The sequence below is a fragment of the Cnephaeus nilssonii genome (assembly GCF_951640355.1).
Source record: "Cnephaeus nilssonii genome assembly, chromosome: 3".
Classification (NCBI taxonomy): Eukaryota; Metazoa; Chordata; class Mammalia; order Chiroptera; family Vespertilionidae; genus Cnephaeus; species Cnephaeus nilssonii.
Window position 1 is genome coordinate 9,626,776 of NC_137074.1, and position 19,218 is coordinate 9,645,993.

General features: G+C 54.0%; 2 protein-coding genes across 4 annotated transcripts; one reads left to right on the forward strand and one right to left on the reverse strand.

Annotated features, from left to right (window-relative positions):
• Positions 1–54: 54 nt before the first annotated feature.
• On the forward strand, positions 55–6,228 carry YBEY (ybeY metalloendoribonuclease). Of its 3 annotated transcripts, none has more exons than XM_079766574.1 (6): positions 55–123; positions 571–831; positions 2,080–2,208; positions 3,481–3,549; positions 4,635–4,742; positions 5,058–6,228. In XM_079766574.1, exons 2-5 carry the CDS (start codon positions 622–624, stop codon positions 4,719–4,721), a joined length of 495 nt encoding a protein of 164 aa, XP_079622700.1. In that variant the 5' UTR covers positions 55–123; positions 571–621; the 3' UTR covers positions 4,722–4,742; positions 5,058–6,228. The 3 variants fall into 3 exon arrangements, with proteins under 3 accessions (XP_079622700.1, XP_079622701.1, XP_079622699.1); XM_079766575.1 differs by lacking the exon at positions 55–123 and adding an exon at positions 134–463; XM_079766573.1 differs by lacking the exon at positions 55–123 and adding an exon at positions 134–456.
• A 1,245-nt stretch (positions 6,229–7,473) lies between these two features.
• LOC307097261 (uncharacterized protein C21orf58) lies at positions 7,474–18,514 on the reverse strand (the record flags this gene model as incomplete). The annotated part of the gene is made up of 6 exons (XM_079767258.1): positions 7,474–8,065; positions 14,618–14,729; positions 15,872–16,039; positions 16,748–16,821; positions 17,262–17,322; positions 18,482–18,514. 6 exons carry the CDS (start codon positions 18,512–18,514, stop codon positions 7,848–7,850), a joined length of 666 nt encoding a protein of 221 aa, XP_079623384.1. The 3' UTR covers positions 7,474–7,847.
• Positions 18,515–19,218: the final 704 nt, after the last annotated feature.

Here is a 19,218-nt window from a genome sequence, read left to right on the forward strand (position 1 = left end):
TGCGGGCCGCGGACCAAAACAGTGGCGGACCGACTTCCGGTCCTACCGAGCAACCCGGCCCCGCCCGCGGGCCTCCACGCTCGGGTTCCGCTCTCCGGCTGAGCGGCGGCGGTGGGGCTTCCGGTGCGCGGGGACAAGGGTTGGGTCCGCAGGCTTCGGTCCCCATACATACGCGGGTGGCTTCTTCTCTTCGAACTCGGGGGACGTCAGCCCACCCGCGTGCTGCCCGGGGTCAGCGCTGAGCGGTTCCTGGGGAAGCCCTGGATCCGGCCAGGCACCCCATTCTACCCTTCCCTCCTCCACTTGCACTGCCCCGACCCCGCTCACCCGCTTGCACTATCTAATAACGTCCCTTCCTCTCCACCAGCCTTAATTTCCTTTGGCTACTGTTGTCCATTCTGGCTTGCCTGACTCTGGCGTCGTTTTATAGACCTTCATTTTTATATTTTTCTTATGGTAAAATGTAAATTCCTGTAATTTTTTTTCAATGAATTGCACCAAATAAAATGACTTGATTGTGTGTGCGTGTTGCACTTTCTAGGACTGATTTGTCTTCTCTTCAACTTAAAGCACAGGCTCCTTTACAGACGTTTTTTAAAGTGCCCCCGTTGTCCTCCTGAAATGAGTCTGGTGCTCAGAAACCTGCAGCGAGCTATCCCGCTCCGGAGAGTGCCGCTCCGCCAGAGGATGGAGATAGTCAGGAGTATTTTAGGAGTCCAGAAATTCGACCTGGGGATCATCTGTGTTGACAACAAGAGTATTCAGCACATCAACAGGATCTACAGAAAGAAAAATATCCCAACTGATGTGCTTTCTTTTCCATTTCATGAGGTAAAAAGTATTTTCCTCTTTGCCTTGTCTAGCCTACCATTCAGTGTAAATTTCCTGTGTTAATTATATTACAGACATGATTTTTTAGTTTTATTTTGAAAACTTTCACAATATACACAAGAGTAGAGATCAACCCTATTGATCAATGCCCATTTCTGGAGGAGAAAAGGGGATTGAGCTCCCCTCTCCCCACCTAATGGGATCAGTGAATTTGCAGTTTTGTGTGTGGATCAATAATGAATATGTATGGTTAAAAATTAAATAACACTGAATAAAAGAAGAGACTTGTGTAATATTTTCTACAAACTTGTGATAGCTGTCAGGTCACTCGCAGTTATGCAAATGAGTCATTCAGGGCTTTACACAGGGGTTAGTAGCAGCATAAATTGGAAAGCAGCTTGGCAATAGACTTCAATCCACTAGTGTCACACCCACAGAAATAAACCAAAGAAGGAAGACCATAAAATATTAAATGCATAATATAAAAATGCATTAAAATGTTAACTTATTAAGTATCACATGATCGCACTCATTTGTGGAATATACTAGTAATGAACAACGTAAACTGATGAACAAAAATAGATTCAGAGACAGAGAAACATCAAACAGACCGTCAAACCTCAGAGGGAAGGCAGGGAAGGGTAAGAGATCAACAAAAGGACTTGTATGCATGCATATAAGCATACCAATGGACACAGACAGTAGGAGGGTGAGGGCATGTGCTGGAGTGGGGGTGGGGAAGCTGCCAGGAAGTGGTCAATGGGGGAAAAGAGAGATATATGTAATACTTTCAACAATAAAAAATTTGTTTTTTTTTTTAAGTTCACTTATTTTCCTTAATAGGAAATACTAAATAAATATGCAGCCATAGGTTACTGGCTTACGGTGAACTGAACTCAACTGAATGGACTGGTGCTTATGGTCTTTACGGTAAATAAGAAAATGTGAAAGGCTATTTAGGACAAAATACCAGGAGGAAAGAACAGAAATATAAAACTATATCAGTGTGGGGATTTAACTCCTAGACATAATCTGTGTGACTGTGCATTGGGAAGGATGAAAGAAATGGAAAGAAACTCACTCGACAAGGTGGAAACATCATAAGTCACTTGTGTGTAGTGGCTTTGTGGTCTCCCGCCCCCACTCCGGACTAGTCAGGACAATGCCTTCCAGAATGAAGTATGTAGGCCTGTCGTCAGGTTAGTGTTCCTGAGGTCCTGTTCTCACAATCTGTTTCCTCATTTGCAGAATCTGAAAGCAGGTGAAATTCCCCAGCCTGATTTTCCAGATGACTATAATCTGGGGGACATTTTCCTAGGAGTGGAGTATATCTTCCAGCAATGCAAAGAAAATGAAGATTACTATGACATCCTGACTGTAAGTAGGAATGCTGAAATGACAGGGTCTGCCTAGCAAAGAAATACCGTGTCCTTCATCTAGGCCATAAAGAGGTTGGCAACGTGCCACCTGTGTCCACACTATTGCCCACACTATTGCCCATGTGAAGAACAAGGGTTATTGAGGGAGATCCACAGAGAGGAAGATGGTGGAACGGGATCTGCATGCCATGTGGCAGTGCCAAGGACGGGAAGAGGACAGGGAGTTTCTCGGTAACTGAGATATGACATAAGGGAAACTCCCAGTAGTGACCTTGTTTTAGCTTTTACCTTGAGCTCAGCAGGCTGTGTAGTTAACGCAGGCTTGCTGAAGAAGCTTCTTAGGAAACTGCCCAAAGTGGACAAAATTCTAGCATCCAGGGCCTTCCAGATCTGTCCTCAGCTTGTTATATTTTAAAAAAAGGGGGGGGGGAGTTCTGAAAGTATTGAGTGTGATAGAGTCATATTTTAACTTCCCCAAGGATTCAATTGAGGGGTCTTCCTTTGGCCAAATAGCCACATCCTGAAATACCTTGCGGGGAGGGGGGGGGGGCGTGTCCTAGTGCTTCCATGTGAGACTCAGTGTGAGCAGGTTTTGGTGTGGGGGGCGAGGAGGAAGTTTCCCTTTCTTCCTGAGCAACAGGAAGCCCAGTGTAGTCAGGACTGGTCAGCATGTCCAGCTCTGGGATCTCTGTGGCCAGCAGTGATGCACCCCAGGGGGAGGGGCGCATGATCGAGGGTGCAATTGTGGATATCTGATTTCACTTCCCGGCACCTCCTGAGGGTTCTGTATCGAAGTAGAGGGCCAGCCCACCACTTCTGTGACCCTCATCCCCCGTCACAGGACCAGCCAGCCACTCTCCACCCTCCTGGCTGCCAGCTGCACGTAGGCCCCTTCTAATAGCCCTGAGTACCCTCCAACTACCACCTTATCCTCCACATCTCACCACTCCTCCGACCCTTCCCTCTGCCCTGAAAAGCAGGTGTCTTCTCAGGAAATAATCACTGACCCTCCCTACGCCAGAGATCCTGGTCTTCACATCCCTGACAGGGCCCTGGTCTACCTGATGTTTTCTGAACCCCGCCCATGTTCTCATTGCCCACTCACACCCTCGGTGCTGCTGCCACCGACTCCCAAAGCCCTTCCTGGGCCCAGAGGAGGGTTCCTAACCTCCCACCAGATGTGGGCTAAGCTCTCCCTGCCTTCCTCCTCCCCTGGCTCCTGGCTTGGTCATGGTCAGCCCCTGAGGCAGCTTTTTAATTGTTCCAACAGGTGACTGCCACTCATGGGCTCTGTCATCTACTGGGCTTCACACATGACACAGAGGCCACGTGGCAGAAGGTAGGTGCCAACCCCCCACAAGCCAGGGCTGCCCGACCTGCCCCTTGCAGTCGATGAAAACCAAAATTGGAAAAAACAGTAAAATAAGGAATTTTATACGTGTTTACTTTATTTTTAAAAATTTTTACAATGTTTGTTTTAAAAAGTGGGCTCCCCAAATGCTGTATTATTAACTCACTATTGAAAGTCTGAGCAGAGAGACTGAATTCTAAAAATTCTATGAAATTCTGATGGCTTAAAGTTACAAAATCTTCGCGAGAGAAACTGTGATGCTATTTATCAATTGCGAACGGGATTTAAAATGCAGGCGTCTGATAGAGACCTATTGTGTCAAGTTATGGAGCCGTTGGTTTCCTCAAAGGGTGCAATGTTTTACCCGCTTGTTAAGGTCCATGTTGGTATACAAACCATATTGTGTTTAATAAACTCAAACTGTACTTGTAGTCAAATAGTCAGATTCTCTGAAAGGCATAAGCAACTTTTTCATTAACAAAAGAAGTCCCTGGCACACTTGTCCTCTCCCCCGGCCATCCTAGGCTGGGTCTACACCAGCCTCACCCTGGCTCCACCTCCCCTTCCTGTCAGAGGCCGGCCTTGCTGTGGCCCCTTCGCCCCTTCCTCCTCAGCCCTCCACCTGTACATCCAACAGATCTAAGTCACAGCGTGTGCAGTCTGCCAGGGACCCCAGCCCTCCGAGCCCTGACCACCCTTCCCCCCGGAGGAGCCATCTGCACCCCCACCCTCCCCTGTGTCCTGCGCCTGTTCTCCTGTGACCCCAAGAAGGCTCTCCCCTTTCCTAGCCAAGATCACCCCCTCTGCCCCAGCCCACAGCCTCTCCTGCCGTCTCCATTGTTCACCCTGCAGGCAGCATTTTGGCACTCTGTGCACAGGTGCTGGGCACCCATGAGCAGAACCTTGAGGGGAGCCCTATGGCCAAGGCTCCCCAAGCCATAGCCTTGGGGACACGGGCCTCAGGGAGGGATTTGCCAAGGAGGGGACCCTGGGCTGAGCCAAGGACTCCCCAGCGCCTGAGCAGCCAGGCCAGCTGGGCAAGTCCAGGGCTGGTTTTCGTTCCTTTGTTGCAGATGTACCAGAAGGAGAAGCAGGTTCTCGAGGAGCTGAGCCGGCGCACGGGGGCCAGGCTCCAGCCCCTGAGCAGGGACCTCTTCTGATGAGCACAGCCCACGAGGCAGGTAGTACCTGAGGGACCCTCCAGGACACAGGGACACCGTGTGGATGGGAGTTGACCCCTCCCCATGGGTCCCGAGGATCAGAGGCTTCCCCACACGGAGGGCTGGTCAAGGCCCAAGCCGGGGCTAAATTCCATGAGTGGAACTATTTCCTAAAGTACAGGAGAAATTTCCATTCATGTCTTTACTTGGAACACAGTGGACATGTTATTTTCAGTATTGTAGATAAAACAGTTCTAAACTCTTAGCGCATCTAACCTGCCCCTCCCGGGGTTTCTGCCTTTGGTAATGAAACCTTTCTCTCTCCCACCTTTGCAGCCACCCAGGAGGATGAAACAAGAGGCCTGGGGGCATATATGTGAGAGCAGATGGTGGAGGGGACAGGCAGCTACCCAGCCAGCCAGCCAGCCGGGGTCTCCATCACCTGAACCTGTCAGGTCAGGATTCTGACCCCACAACACAGGGAGTTCCACGAAGTCACGGCAGTAACACAGCGTCTCAGATCCTTTTTGGCCCTAACAACCAGGGATGCTGCAATTCTGAGAATTTGGTTTCCCCTATGAGTCTATGTTAGAAACATGAAAACCAGTGTGTTAGAAACACATTTCCCACTGGATGTGTGTCCTGTCTCAGTCTGCACTTCCCCCAGCTCTCGGGGATTAGGGCTTGGGCCTGTGACATTCCTGAGTCACCGTTGGCTGCGCATGGCCCGCTTGTAATCACAACGCTCTTGGCTCTGAAATCCTTTTTAAGAGACTGAAGGGGTCCTGAGACCTGCTGGTCTTGTCCCTCCATGTGCCTTCATCAGCACCAGGTACCCCCAAGAGGCTTTCCACGTGACTCCCATGTGACCCCATGTGATTCCCCCTGCTCAGGAGGTGTACTGAACTGAGTGTTTCCAGTTTACCAGATTCCCCAAAGACAGTGGACTTGTCAGATGCCTTCCCTCTGTTAATAACGTGGAGAAATAAAACCGAAGCCATGTTAGAAAAAATTCATGTGAAAATAGGAACTATGGCCAGACCTTTAATTGGTGCGTTTAACAAGAGACTGGGCTTCAGCCCTGACGTCAGCCCAGAGGGGACCTGCGTGAAGCGAAGCGGGCATCGTGCCTCCTCCGACATCCTCCTGGAGAACCCGAGGGTGCAAAGACAGTGTTCCTGCTTCTGAGGAACTTAGGGAACCAGCTGATGTACCCCAAAAGGTGCCATGAAAGCATGCTACTACTCAAAAATGACATTTACAGGAAAACAATATTAAAAAGCAGGAGAACATAATCCCACCAAAGGAAAAGAGCAACAGGAAGTACAGAGAGAGTAAAGGTAACAGCCCAGCGGTGTGGGTCAGTGGTTGAGCATCAGCCGATGAACCCAGAGGTCACCGGTTTGATTCCTGGTCAGGGCACATGCCCGGGTGCAGGCTGTGCAGGAGGCAGCCAAGCGATGTTTCTGTCTCTCTAAACCACTCCCTTTCTCTCTAAAACCAATAAAAACATTTTTTTTAAAAAGAGTAAAGGTAATGGATTCATCAGGTGAGAAACCCAACAGAACTAGAAGAGCCTCGGTCCCCAGCCCCCTCTTCAGGAGCCGTGTGCAGCTCTGCGGGTTTATTCACAGGAGAAAGGCCGGGACAGCGGTTGGATCTGCCTGTCACCAGTGTTTCCTCCCAGGACAGCACATCACAGTCTCAGCCACTGCTTTCCTCCCTCGCCTCTGGGCTGTCTCCCATAGGAAGGTTTATATTCTTTTTTTTTTTTTAATATATTTTATTGATTTTTTTTTTTTACAGAGATGAAGGGAGAGGGATAGAGAGTTAGAAACAGCGGTCAGCTGCCTCCTGCACACCCCCCACTGGCGATGTGCCCGCAACCAAGGTACATGCCCTTGACCGGAATCGAACCTGGGACCTTTTAGTCCGCAGGCCGACGCTCTATCCACTGAGTCAAACCGGTTTCGGCAAGAAGGTTTATATTCTTAATGTGGCTAAATCTGTGCTATGGATCTTCTTCCTGTGGCTGCTGGGCATCTTTTCTGACAACATCTCTGTTGATCTCAGTGGTCAGGGACCACTGTCAGGCTTCCACCTGGTTTTTCCGACCACGTCCCTGAGGGAAGAGGGACCGTGGGGCCCACCAGGCAGGTGTCGGGGGCTCACTGGCCCGGAGCCGGAGCGGGTGCAGGCAGGAAACCTTCAGGCACAGCCCTAGAGGAAAGGCAAGAGTCTGGGTGTCGTTACTGCCCCGCAGGGCTCACAGGTGCACGGGGCAGGTGAGCTCTGCTCTGGGGATCAGGAGGGGCCCGCAGCCATGCTTGGATTGGACATACCCAGGGTCATCTGGGTTAGACAAATGACCCAAGCTGCACCCAGCGTCCCCAGGAGGTTGCCGTGGGGCCCACACTCAGCTGTGGGGGTGGGGGTGGGGGGGTGAGGCTCCATGGTCCCACCTGTGTCCCTCAGGAGATGGCAGGGCCTTTCCGGGACCCTTTCCCAATTCCTTCTGCAGCCTAGGGACCTGTCAGAGACCTACGTCCGCTGGCTTCTCAGTAGGGGTGGGGAAGGGCAACGGGGTTCCGGGATCCTTACGTGCTAAGGGCAGCGGCAGAGGGGGCGGCCACGTGACGCATGGTGGGCAGGAAGCTGGCGACAGGTGGGAGGGCAGTGGCGGAGACCACCAAGGGCCACGTGGAGTAAGCCACGGGTGAGCCAGGTGCGGCCGCCTGCATCGGGGCTGGGGGCGCATAGTGGTGGTGATGGTGCACGGAGGGCGGCTTCTGCCTCTCAGCTCGCAGCCCGGCGGGGTGAGGCCACTGCAGGCCCTCGGCACAGCACAAACACCCGCTCGTTTCAACGGGGACCTGCTGCTTCAGGCACCCCTCTTCCCCCACCCCCGCTCCCGTTCCTGACTTAGGGTGGCCTCAGAGCCCAGGAAGGGCAGGGAAAGGGGGGCGGGGAGAAAATGGGGGGTGGGGGAGAGAACTCATCCCAGGGAAGCAGCTTTCTGGGCCTCAAACTGCACAACCCGTTCCTCATCTGAGGGGACAAGGGGAGCACTGGGGGATTTCACGGCCAGATTGCAGGCCCCCAGAGCTAAAAATGTGCTTTTCGGAGTTACACTGATTCACCATTTCCAGAAGTGCTTACTTGGGTGGCCCCCTTTACCTGGTGTCTGCTCCAGGCTGAGCCTACCTGCAGGGTGGGGGGCAGGGGTGTGGCTTGCGGTCCCCTGGAGGAAGCAGGGGCCATTGGGGGCACGGCTTGGAGCATCAGGTTCTGCATGATGACCTGGTGCATCTGTGCGTTCTGCAGCAGCAGCATCTCCACCATGTCTGAAAGGGTGGGGAGGAGGGGCTCGGTCACACACACAGGGCTCGCCCGGCAGGGGGTCTCACCTGAGAACAGAGCTTTAGAGCAGCCTATTTGTTGAAACAGGTGTAGGGTGTTACAGGTATCTGTTCCTCCTGCGGGCGGGGTCACATTCCCAGACCTGAAATTTCCAGGTCAGAGGGTATGTGTGCGCTGTAAAGTGTGTGGACGGTGTCCAGTTGGGCTCCTAGGAGGTGGCTCCTCCTGCCTTCCTGTAGCAGATTCCTCAAGGCCATCGGGGCTGCATGGTGGCCCCTGACCTCAGAACAATGGCCTTATTTGGAAAAAGGGTCTTTGCAGATGTAATGAAGGATCTTGAGATGAGACCACTCTGGCTTATCCAGATGGGGCCCAAGTCCAAGGGCAAGTGTGTTTATAAGAGACAGGCAGAGGGAGATGGAGACCAAAGGGGAACACAGACACGGACAGAGACGAGCCATTGAGCTCCAGCCCAGGACACCTGGAGCCACCGCTGGAAGAGGCAGGAGGACCCTCCCTGGAGGGAGAATGGCCCTGGGACACCTGGGTTCTGCCTCCAGACTGTGACGGAGTGGATTTCTGTGGTTTTCAGCCACCTGGCTGGTGGTGCTTTGTTACAGCAGCTCCGGGATAAATTCACCAACTCTGCATATTATAAAACGTGTAAATTTTGTCTGCGTGAGAGGTAAACATGGGTTGTTTGCACAGCAGCTAGATCCAGGAAATTGGGCATTTCCTCCAGGCTCTGTCAGACTCACCAAAGGAAGGCAGGTCCGCTAGGACCATTCATACTCGCAGGCAAACGAGGCCCAGGGGCAGGGGCTCAGCAGGACACAGGACCCCAGCCAACAGCCTCCCCACTCCAACTGAAACTCTCCCCTGGGTCCCCAGTGGGCCAGCCCACCCTGCAGATTTTGGACTAACCAGGCCTCCATAATGGCACAGGCCAATTCCTTAAAACGCACCTTTCTCTCTGTATACACATCCTATTGGTTCTGTTTCTCTACAGAGCCCTGACTAACACAGATTTTGCCACAAGGTTGGGGCACGATGGGAGGTGCAGACCCAGAGCCAGATCCTGCAGCAGCACAGCTGTGGGAACTCTGACCCTGCATGATAAGCAGCAGGAGAGGCTGTCTGGTGGCCCAATCTGGGAAAGGCCCTTGAGGAGACTCGCGTGTGCCTGGGCTGGGGCAGACCCCACCCACCAGCAGCAGTGGGAGCCTCTGAGGGGACACTTCCCAGTCAGGCCCCCAGGACTCCCACTGATAGAGTCAGGAGTGAAAAGATTACATTACACAGGAGCACAGGAATGGACACATCCTGTTCACTAAAGGGACGCTTCCTGACAGGGGGACACGGTAGTGCAATTGGAGAGCCTTCAGTAAATGGCACCGGATCAAACTGATGCCACGGCAAAAAGAAAATAGCATTGAGCAGAAACCAGTTTGGCTCAGTGTATAGAGCGTCGGCCTGCGGACTGAGGGGTCCCGGGTTCAATTCCGGTCAAGGGCATGTACCTTGGTTTCGGGCACACCCCCAGTGGGGGGTGTGCAGGAGGCAGCTGATCGATGTTCCTCTCTCATCAATGTTTCTAGCTCTCTATCCCTCTCCCTTCCTCTCTGTAAAAAATCAATAAAATATATAAAAAAAGAAAAAAGAAAATAGCATTGATCCCTAACTCATCACACACACACATCCACTCCAGATGGATCGTGAATCTGAATGTGAAACGTAAACAGCCATGTGAGACAATATGACCTTGAGCAGGTAAAAACTTCAAACAGGACACTAATCATAAAGGAAAGAGCCCCAAACCCTATTAGTGAAGTTAAGAACTCCACCTAAAGACATTAAGAGTGAAAGGGCAGGCCACAAAAGGACTTAATATTTGTAATACGTATATCAAAAAGGACCCGTTGTAGACTATAAAGAATTCCTATAAATCAATGAGAGGCAAGCAACCTGAAAGAAAAATGGGCAACATACTTAAACGGGCACTTCACACAAATGGGTATCAACTGGCCAATAACTATGGAGTGTCCCAAAAAATGTATGTACACACTTTGAGTAATTATGAAGGCAATGTTTATTAAAGTACATTTCACTTGCAAAATTGAGCTGTTAAAGTGTGTATACATTTTTTGGGGGACACCCTGTATATAAAAGGTGAAACGTAAATTAAAGCCAGAATGATCTACTAGTCATGCCCACCAGATTGGCAAAAATGGAAAAAAATCAGAAAACACAGAGTGTTGGTGCATTGCTGTGGGCAACTGAAAGTCTCCTTCCTTTCTGTGGCATGTACAACATGAATCACCACTCGGGAAGACTGCCTGGCGGTGTTTTCGACTGGGCCATCTCCTTCCCCAGCACGTGCTCCCCACGCATGTCCCGTCACCCAGAGACAGCTACGTCCAGAGCAGCACTGCTGTAGGAGCCGCTGCAGGGAAGAATTGGAACATCCAACCCTAAAAAGAATGCACCAGTCCTTGCCAGTGTGACTTGACTGGGTGTCGTCCCATGTACAGAAGGTTGGCGGTTCGATTCCCGTCAGGGCACATGCCCGACCCTCGGTAGGGGGCCTGCGGAAAACAACCAATCAAGGTTTCTCTCTCTCTCTCTCTCTCTCCCGCTCCTTTCCTCTCTCTCTAAAAATCAATTTAAAAATCTTTTTTTAAAAAATGCAGCCCTAGCTGGTTTGGATCAGTGGATAGAGCATTGGCCTGTGGACTGAAAGGTGCTGTGTGATTCCATTTTACATAAGGTTCCTAGAGGAGTCAGATTCATAGACACAGAAATTAGATGGTGGGTGTCAGGGGCTGGGGGAGGGAATATGAATTAGTGTTTAATGGGACAGAGTTTTAGTTCGGGAAGATGAGAAAGTTCTAAAGATCTGTTGCATAACAATGAATATCATTAACACCACTTAAACATGGTTAAGATGGTAAATTTTATGCTCTGTGTTTTTTAGCACAATTTTTATTTATTTATTAATTAAAAATACTAGAGGCCTGGTGCACGAATTCATGCATGGGTGGGGTCCCTAGGCTCTTGGCCCCATGGGAAAGGGGCCCTGTCCGCTGCCACCCACCCCCGGTTCCCTGTCCCAGCCCAGGGCCCGGCCCCAATCAGGCGATCGGGGCCTGCTGGCCGGAGCGGGGGAGGGGGGGGAGGGGAGGGAAGGGTGGCGGGGAGGGGGACCATGGGAGGTTGACTGTGGGAGCACACTGACCACCAGGGGGCAGCTCCTGTGTTGAGCGTCTGTGCCCCAGTGGTCAGTGCGTGTCATAGTGACTGATCGTTCCAGTCATTTGATCAAAATGGTTGCTTAAGTGCATATATATATACTAGAGGCCCGGTGCACGAAATTCGTGCACGGGGTTGGGGTGTCCCTCAGCCCAGCCTGCACCCTCTCCAATCTGGGACCCCTCAAGGGATGTCCGACTGCCCGTTTAGGCCCGATCCTAGGATCGGGCCTAAACAGGCAGTCGGACATCCCTCTCACAATCCAGGATTGCTGGCTCCGAACTGCTTGCCTGCCTGCCAGCCTGATCACCCCCTAACCACTCTCCTGCCAGCCTGATCAATGCCTAACTGTTCCCCTGCCAGCCCAGTCATCCCCAACTGCCTTCCCTGACAGCCCGGTCACCCCCAAATGCTCTCCCCTCCTATTACCTCTTTAGTAGATAGGGTTTTTTTCTTTAACATATTGGACTGTGTACCTGCCGTGGTCTTCACAAACCAGTAAAAAATGTAAACCCAAACTAAAAGTGTCATAAAATAAACTTAAACAGGAATTTCATGAGACCTTAGAAAGGTGATATGATGTGGTTGTTTCTTTCTTTTTTCTTTCTTTCTTTTTCTTGATGTTTCAACTTTTGTCCTTTCTTTCTTTTTTCCTTTTATTCCTTTTCTGTCCTCTCTTTCTCTTAACTTTTCCGTTGGTAGAATTGTCAGTACTTGAATCTGTCTTGCTTCCAGAAGACAAAGAAGAGGGAAACACACAGTCATCTGAAGAAAAAGATGATCTATGATGGGATTGGTGGTGTTTCTGGTTTTGCTCTTTTCCCGGTTTGATTGTCATTTCTGCCGGCCCCGGCATCTTCAGGACTTGTGCATGGGCACTTCTTATTCATGTCTACAAAACCTCCCTGCCTTGGTGAAAACTGTAGGGGAAAAGGCCTTCCTGGGTGGGCTCAAGCCCTGCCCAAGGTGCTGAGGAACCAGGGTGGGGAGCACTCTGCACCACCTCTGCAGAGCCAACCTCCGGACCTCGGGGTACTCTCCAGTAATGTAACTGCAATGTCCAGGTTTGCCTTCAGAAATTAGTTGTAAGTTACTTCTGATGTGAAACCCTATCTCAGACATTTCCATGTGGTTCCTAAAGATTTTAAACAAAACCCATTTACCTCCCTAACCTGGTCAGAACTTTCTACCCAATGGGAGAGGTTTGCTGGGCAGCATCGCCCAGATTACTAACCCCCTCCCTCTCCAATCACTCGGCTGGCGGCAAGGGAAGTTCCAAGGCTATAGTGTGTGTGGGGGATCACTCCATGGGGGTGCACCCTGACACCCCAGGCTGCCTCTTGGAGGGAATAGCTCTGGGGGGCACGGCTGCCTCCCAGGCCTACACCCCCCAGCTGCAGATGGGAGCTGATCTCAGAGGGGGCAGGGTGGGGGGGTGGGAGGGAGGTGTATAGGCAGCCTGGGTCTCCCAGGCCCACAGCCCAGGCTGGGACAGGCAGCAGACGGCTCCTGCCATGCACTCACTGGAACCTCGCAGGCCCAATGCCCAGGCCACTGTGGGCAGCTGATCGTGCCGGCCTTGTGCAGTCGCCTCCCAGACCCACGGACCGGGTCGCGGAGGGCAGCTGATCAAGGCAGCTGTTCTCGGAGGGCAGATGATGGAGGCAGCCGGTCTCGGAGGGCAGCCTATGGAGGCGGCCCAGCGCGGGCGCCTACCAGACCCACGGCCCAGGTCTGGGCAGGCAGCTGATGGAGGCTGCCTTGCGCAGGCGCCTCCCAGACCCACGGCCCGGGTCCGGGAGGGCAGCCGATGGAGGCGGCCGTGCGCGGGCTCCTCCCGGACCCACGGCCCGGGTCCGGGAGGGCAGTCGATGGAGGCGGCCGTGCGCGGGCACCTCCCGGACCCACGGCCCGGGTCTGGGAGGGCAGCCGATGGAGGCGGCCGTGCGCGGGCGCCTCCCGGACCCACGGCCCGGGTTGCGGAGGGCAGCCGATGGAGGCGGCCGTGGGCGGGCGCCTCCAGGACCCACGGCCCGGGTCGCGGAGGGCAGCCGATGGAGGCGGCCGTGCGCGGGCTCCTCCCGGACCCACGGACCGGGTCCGGGAGGGCCCGTGCGCGGGCGCCTCCAGGACCCACGGCCCGGGTCCGGGAGGGCAGCCGATGGAGGCGGCCGTGCGCGGGCGCCTCCCGGACCCACGGCCCGGGTCCGGGAGGGCAGCCGATGGAGGCGGCCGTGGGCGGGCTCCTCCCAGACCCACGGACCGGGTCCGGGAGGGCAGCCGATGGAGGTGGCCGTGCGCGGGCGCCTCCAGGACCCACGGCCCGGGTCCGGGAGGGCAGCCGATGGAGGCGGCCGTGCGCGGGCTCCTCCCAGACCCACGGACCGGGTCCGGGAGGGCAGCCGATGGAGGCGGCCGTGGGCGGGCTCCTCCCAGACCCACGGACCGGGTCGCGGAGGTCAGCCAATCGAGGCAGCCGTGCGCGGGCTCCTCCCAGACCCACGGCCCGGGTCCGGGAGGGCAGCTGATGGAGGCGGCCGTGCGCGGGCGCCTCCAGACCCACGGCCCGGGTCGGGCATGAAGCTGATCATGGCGGCCGAGCGTGGGTGCCTCCCCGACCCAGGGCCAGTTTCAGGGCTAGAAGAGGATCTGGCTGGAGGGCAAAGCCGCCTCCTAGGCCAACAGGCTGGGCTGCTCGCTGCCTTCTCTCAGCGGCAGCCTTCCCTGGGACTGGGGGACTCCTGCGGGCCTGGGCGCCGCCATCTTGTGTCTATGGGCGCCGCCATTTTTGTCGCGGAGTGATGGTTAATTTGCATACTACTCTATTATTAGATAGGATATATATATATATATATATATATATATATATATATATATATAATTATTGATTTCAGAGAGGAAGGGAGAGGGAGAAGAAACATTGATGAAAGAGAAACAACAACATCGATTGGCTGCCTCCTGCACGCCCCCTGCTGAGGATCAAGCCTGAAACCTGGGCGTGTGCCCTGACTGGGAATAGAACCGGTGACCTCTTGGTGCATGGGTCAACACTCAACCACTGAGCCACACCAGCTGGGAAAGTCCTCTTTCTTTTATATCTTTTCTTCACTCCGCGATATCCATCATGGAAACATTTCTCAAAGTTAAAGCCATTTTCATGTTGGTAACAGGTGACTTCAGTTGAGTAGCCAGAAGCTGACTCTAAATGACTATCCTGCTTACAAAATATTTTTCCTTTCAGTAGAGAATTTCATAGGCCCACAACAATATTAATATCGAATACTTACCTTCCTTAATACTTCCAGACCTTTGAGCTGGGAAGGCCTGGGGAGGGGGAATCTGTGCGATGAGTGGCTGCTGAGGTAGCTGCTGAATGATGGTGGGAGGAGCCTGGGGGACCTAGGAAGACCAGGTGACTAGCTACTGAATGCATCCTTGGAGAGAGTGTGCTACAGCACCCACCTATCCACACACTCACCCATGCATCTACCCACCCACCCACCCATCCATCAACCCAACAAACCACCCACCCACCCATCCACACATCCATCCACCTATCAACTCACCCACTCACTCTCTCACCTACCCACTCACCCACTCACCCATGCATCTACCTAGTCATCCAACCATCCACCAACCTGTCCATCTACTTATCTATCCATCCATCCAAGGGGAACTTTGCTGATTAACCCTAGAGGTTGACTTGATGGCTGAACAGATAATTATGTGAGTCTGGGCATTAGCTTACGACATGATATCTTATGGATTGAATGTTTGCATAAAACACCCCCCCCTCCCTGCAACTTATGCATTGAAATTAAGGTCTGAAGCTTCTCCTGGTCATTTTGAAGTTTTGAAAAAGAGTTAAAACACGTCTTCCCCTAATTCAGGGTCCGCCTAATGCTGAACTTCCATAATACTTCTACTCCTAGAGCAAAAGTTAGGACCTGGGACCCCAGCCTCTCATCCTATATAATAAAAGGCTAATATGCAAATTAACTGAACTGTGGAACAACTGGCCACTATGATGTGCACTGACCACCAGGGGGAAGATGCTCAATACAAGAGCTGCCCCCTGGTGATCAGTGCGCTCCCACAGGAGGAGCGTGACTCAGCCAGAAACTGGGCTCACAGCTGGTGAGCACAGAGGTGGTGGCAGGAGCTTCTCCTGCCTTGGTGGCAGCACCAAGGATGTCTGACTGATGGCTCCCAGACTGCGAGAGGGAGCAGTCCAGGCTGAGGAACACCCCTCCTCCCTGAGTGCACGAATTTCGTGCACCGGGCCTCTAGTCTATAATAAGGGGACAAGACCACAATCCCCAAAGCCCTGTCTTAAGGCACCTGTGAAGATGACTGAGATGAGCCCCTGATGTCCTTGTGCATGCCTGGATGTGGTGAGTGCACCACTGTGGACTCTTAGCCAAACGACCTCTTCAGAGCACTCACAGGGCTGCTGAGCTTGCTGCAGATGGGCGGTCTCCGTGGGCACAGAGCCTTCCCACAGTGGTTCTGCCCCTGGGTTCACCGGGAGGAAGACCTACCGAGTGTTGGATGACCCGAGGCAGCTCCAGGGGCGGTGGGGGTGGGGAGGCAGCAGGGTAGATGCCAGGGGGCACCTCTGTTGGCAGCGCTGACCCATGGGCTCCTCGGCTGGGCCCTGTCCAGGAGCGGGCGTGGGCGCGGGAGAGCTCTTCCAGCAGGTGTTGTTCCTGCAACGCCAAGCAGAGACGCTGCTCAGAGGGGCAGCCACTAACCTGGGGTGGGAGGTGTGCCCTGGGCTCTTCCCTGGCGGGTGGCCCGTGTGGGACACCTGGAGTGTCCATCACTGCCCTGCAGGCCTTCCCTAGGACTGAAGCCAGGCCTGAAAGCAGGGCCTGAGGGCCCTTTGAGGGGAACCACTTGAGAATACTGCTTCTTTTAAAATTTACCAAATCATATGAACTAGTTCTGGTTCTGGCTGCCTCGGCGTCCCCTTTGCTACAAGTGCTATATTTATTGAAACTATTTGTGTGGACGGGGAGTGCTCCTTCCTGCTGCTGGGGGACGGAGTTGGGACCAGGAAGGAAGTGGGCTCTTTACTCAGCATTTCCAGCTTGGACAGTGTGCTACCAGAGCAGGTGGCCTAGCCAATCGCATGCGTGTCAGAGCCCAGACCACAGACAGAGCATGTTCCCAGGGCCCCAGGCGTGAAATCTCAGCTGCTCGCAGTTTACCTGCTGCCCGCCCACGAATCACAAACCTCAGGGAACTGGCACTGAGTCCAGAAAGACATGACAACCCCCATTCCCACCTCACACACCCCACTCCCATCCTCCAGTCCCCACCCCTTCCCTCACCCCCACTCCTCACCAGGGTCTGAGTGTGGTGGCCAGCTGTTTCAGCCACAGACGGCTCAGGCCCAGGCTGCTGCGACCTACCCAGAGTCTCTGCTGAAGGTCCTTCCTCCTCCTCAGGGCGCTCTGCAGGGCTGCATCCGGCCTGTCCTCGTGTCCTGGAGAGAATGTGCAGACCCGTCAGGACACCTCAGCCGCATCCGCCAAGACCTGGCGGTGACCTGGGCCCGTGTTCTCATTTGGAAAGTGGGGATGAGGGATGTCCCTGTCCTGGGGCTTACAGGTAAAGGTGATAGGATGGGATGTGAGGGTGCACTCAGCAGAGCACCTGGTGTGTGCGTGTGAGTCTTCGTGTGTGTGTGTGTGTGTGTGTGTGTGTGTGTGTGTGTGTAATTGTGCCTGCCTGTGTGCATGCGTGTGTGAGTGCATGTGAGTGTGGTATGTGTGTGTGTGTGTGTTGTAAAGATAAAACAAACCTTCAACCCTGGATATAAGGAACAGATTAAGCACAGCCTTGCTAGTGACAGAAGAGGGAGGGACCTGAGCAGAAGGTGGGTCTGGTGCCCGCCCGAAGGGCTCCAAACAGCCCAGCCCTTACCTGGCACAAGGTGGGGGTCCTCAGAATCCCCTTCCACATCCTCACACTCCTGCTCCAGTTTCTGTGAGGAAGAGACCGTGGCAGGGTCCGGTTCCCGGCACAGGCTCAGTGTGAGCGGGCACAGGCTGGCGGGGGGCACCTGCCTGAGCTGCCGATGCCCCAGATGAAGGGGACGGGGCAGGAAGTGCTGGGTGCTAGAGGGTGGGACAGGCGGCAGGGTCACCATCCTCTCTTAGGGGTGAGTGTGTCACATTCTCCACACATGCACATATTCCTCCTTAGACTCTGAGGGCGGCGCTCTGATCTGTGCGGCCCCCTCCAGACAGCTTTCTGAAGAGCCAGACCCAGGCTAGCTCTGTGTCCCTGACCACCCTGACTGCCCACCTGGGCCAGTCCTGGGGTAACCCCTGCAAAGGGGCCCATGCGCCAGCAGATGGGGCGTGTGTGTGTGTGTGTGTGTGTGTGTGTGTGTGTGTGTACAGGGCTGCAAGGTCAGCAGAAGAGGAACAAAGCAGGTGGGGACACGAGGAGCTGCTGTGCTGGGCGGTCTCTGAGGCTCATGCGGACTCTCAGAGGGTAAGAAGTCTGGTGTGATGACAGGTCCCCCAGTCCTTCTGCCCAGGCCCAGCCCAGGGGGCTGTGGGTCCTACAACAGGTGGGTCTCTGTCTTCCCTTAGACCAGTGGTGGGGAACGGCTAGCCTGAGGGCCGCATAAGGCCTGTGAAATCAAGTGCTCTGGCCCTGCCAAGGCAACCACAAGTGAGACTTGAAATTCAATAAATCTAGGAGCTTTTCTCATAGCAACATAAACTCATATTAAGCGAATTATGTTATAAATATCCAAATGGCCCTTGGCAGATAAAAGGTTCCCCGCCCCTGCCTTAAACACTGAAGCCCAGAGGTTCCTCAGGGGACCTTTGTGGGGCCCTGGAGGTGTTGGCCGCAGGTGTGTGCCTGTGTCCTGGCTGCGGAAACTGCCAGAAGAACCTACTTGGTTCTGTATGAATGCAAAGAAGAAAACTCAAGAAACCACAGTCCATTCATTACAAGGCTAAAATCCACTGGGAGGGGGAAAGAACAACAAAAAAAGAAAAAGAAATGAAATCCACAGGAGAGGGTTTTGCTGGGAAGCTGTAGCACTCACAAGAATATCTTACCCTTTAAAGTTGCACTCCTATAAGCAGGTGTTAAAAACACGACTGCCCGTCGGTCCGTCTTACCTTCTCCAAGAGTTTCAGGGTCAGTCGGGCCATTTGATCTGCCACAGTGGAATCCAGCATCCCAGGACCGTGGGAGAGGGGACACCGCAGGCCCCTCCCTCCCTGGTTGCCAGTTATCTGCAGAGAAGCAGCCTCAGCCCTGCTGTCGATGAAGGATTGTGGAGACTGGCCTCTGCCAGGGAGCGGGAGGGCCCCACATCTCGCTGGACTGCAGTGTCTGCAGCCAACACTGGCATCGCCAAGGCAGTTGCTAGACGCAGCAGACAGGGAGGCCCCAGGTTGCCAGGTTTTCGCGGAGAGTCTTACCCGGGCCCCGCCCACGCCTTACCCAGGGGTTGCCTGCAAACACTACCACTCCCAGGTGTGGCCAGGCAAGCTCCTTGGAAGGGCAAACGTGGGCAGCAGCTGGGGCCAGAGGGGCAGAGCAGGGTCCTGGCGGGAGGACAGTCCCAGCCCCACCATACACGGTCCCCACCGTGACAGAGCCCAGAAGAGGGTGAGGCTGTGGGGAGGGTTCAGCCATACCCACCTCCCCTCCGTTCAGGAGCCTGCACTCTGCATTATGACCTCCAGGAGGCCAGCAGGCCCCTGGCTGCTCCTAGGCACCCTCAGAGCAAGACAAAGCCCCGGCACCAGCTACCTGAGGGTTTCAGGAAATTCTGGGCCGCATGGGGGGGGGGGGCACCAGGGAGCTGGCCAAAGAACCCCTTAGGGGCTCCCTGGTTTGTCCACCCCAC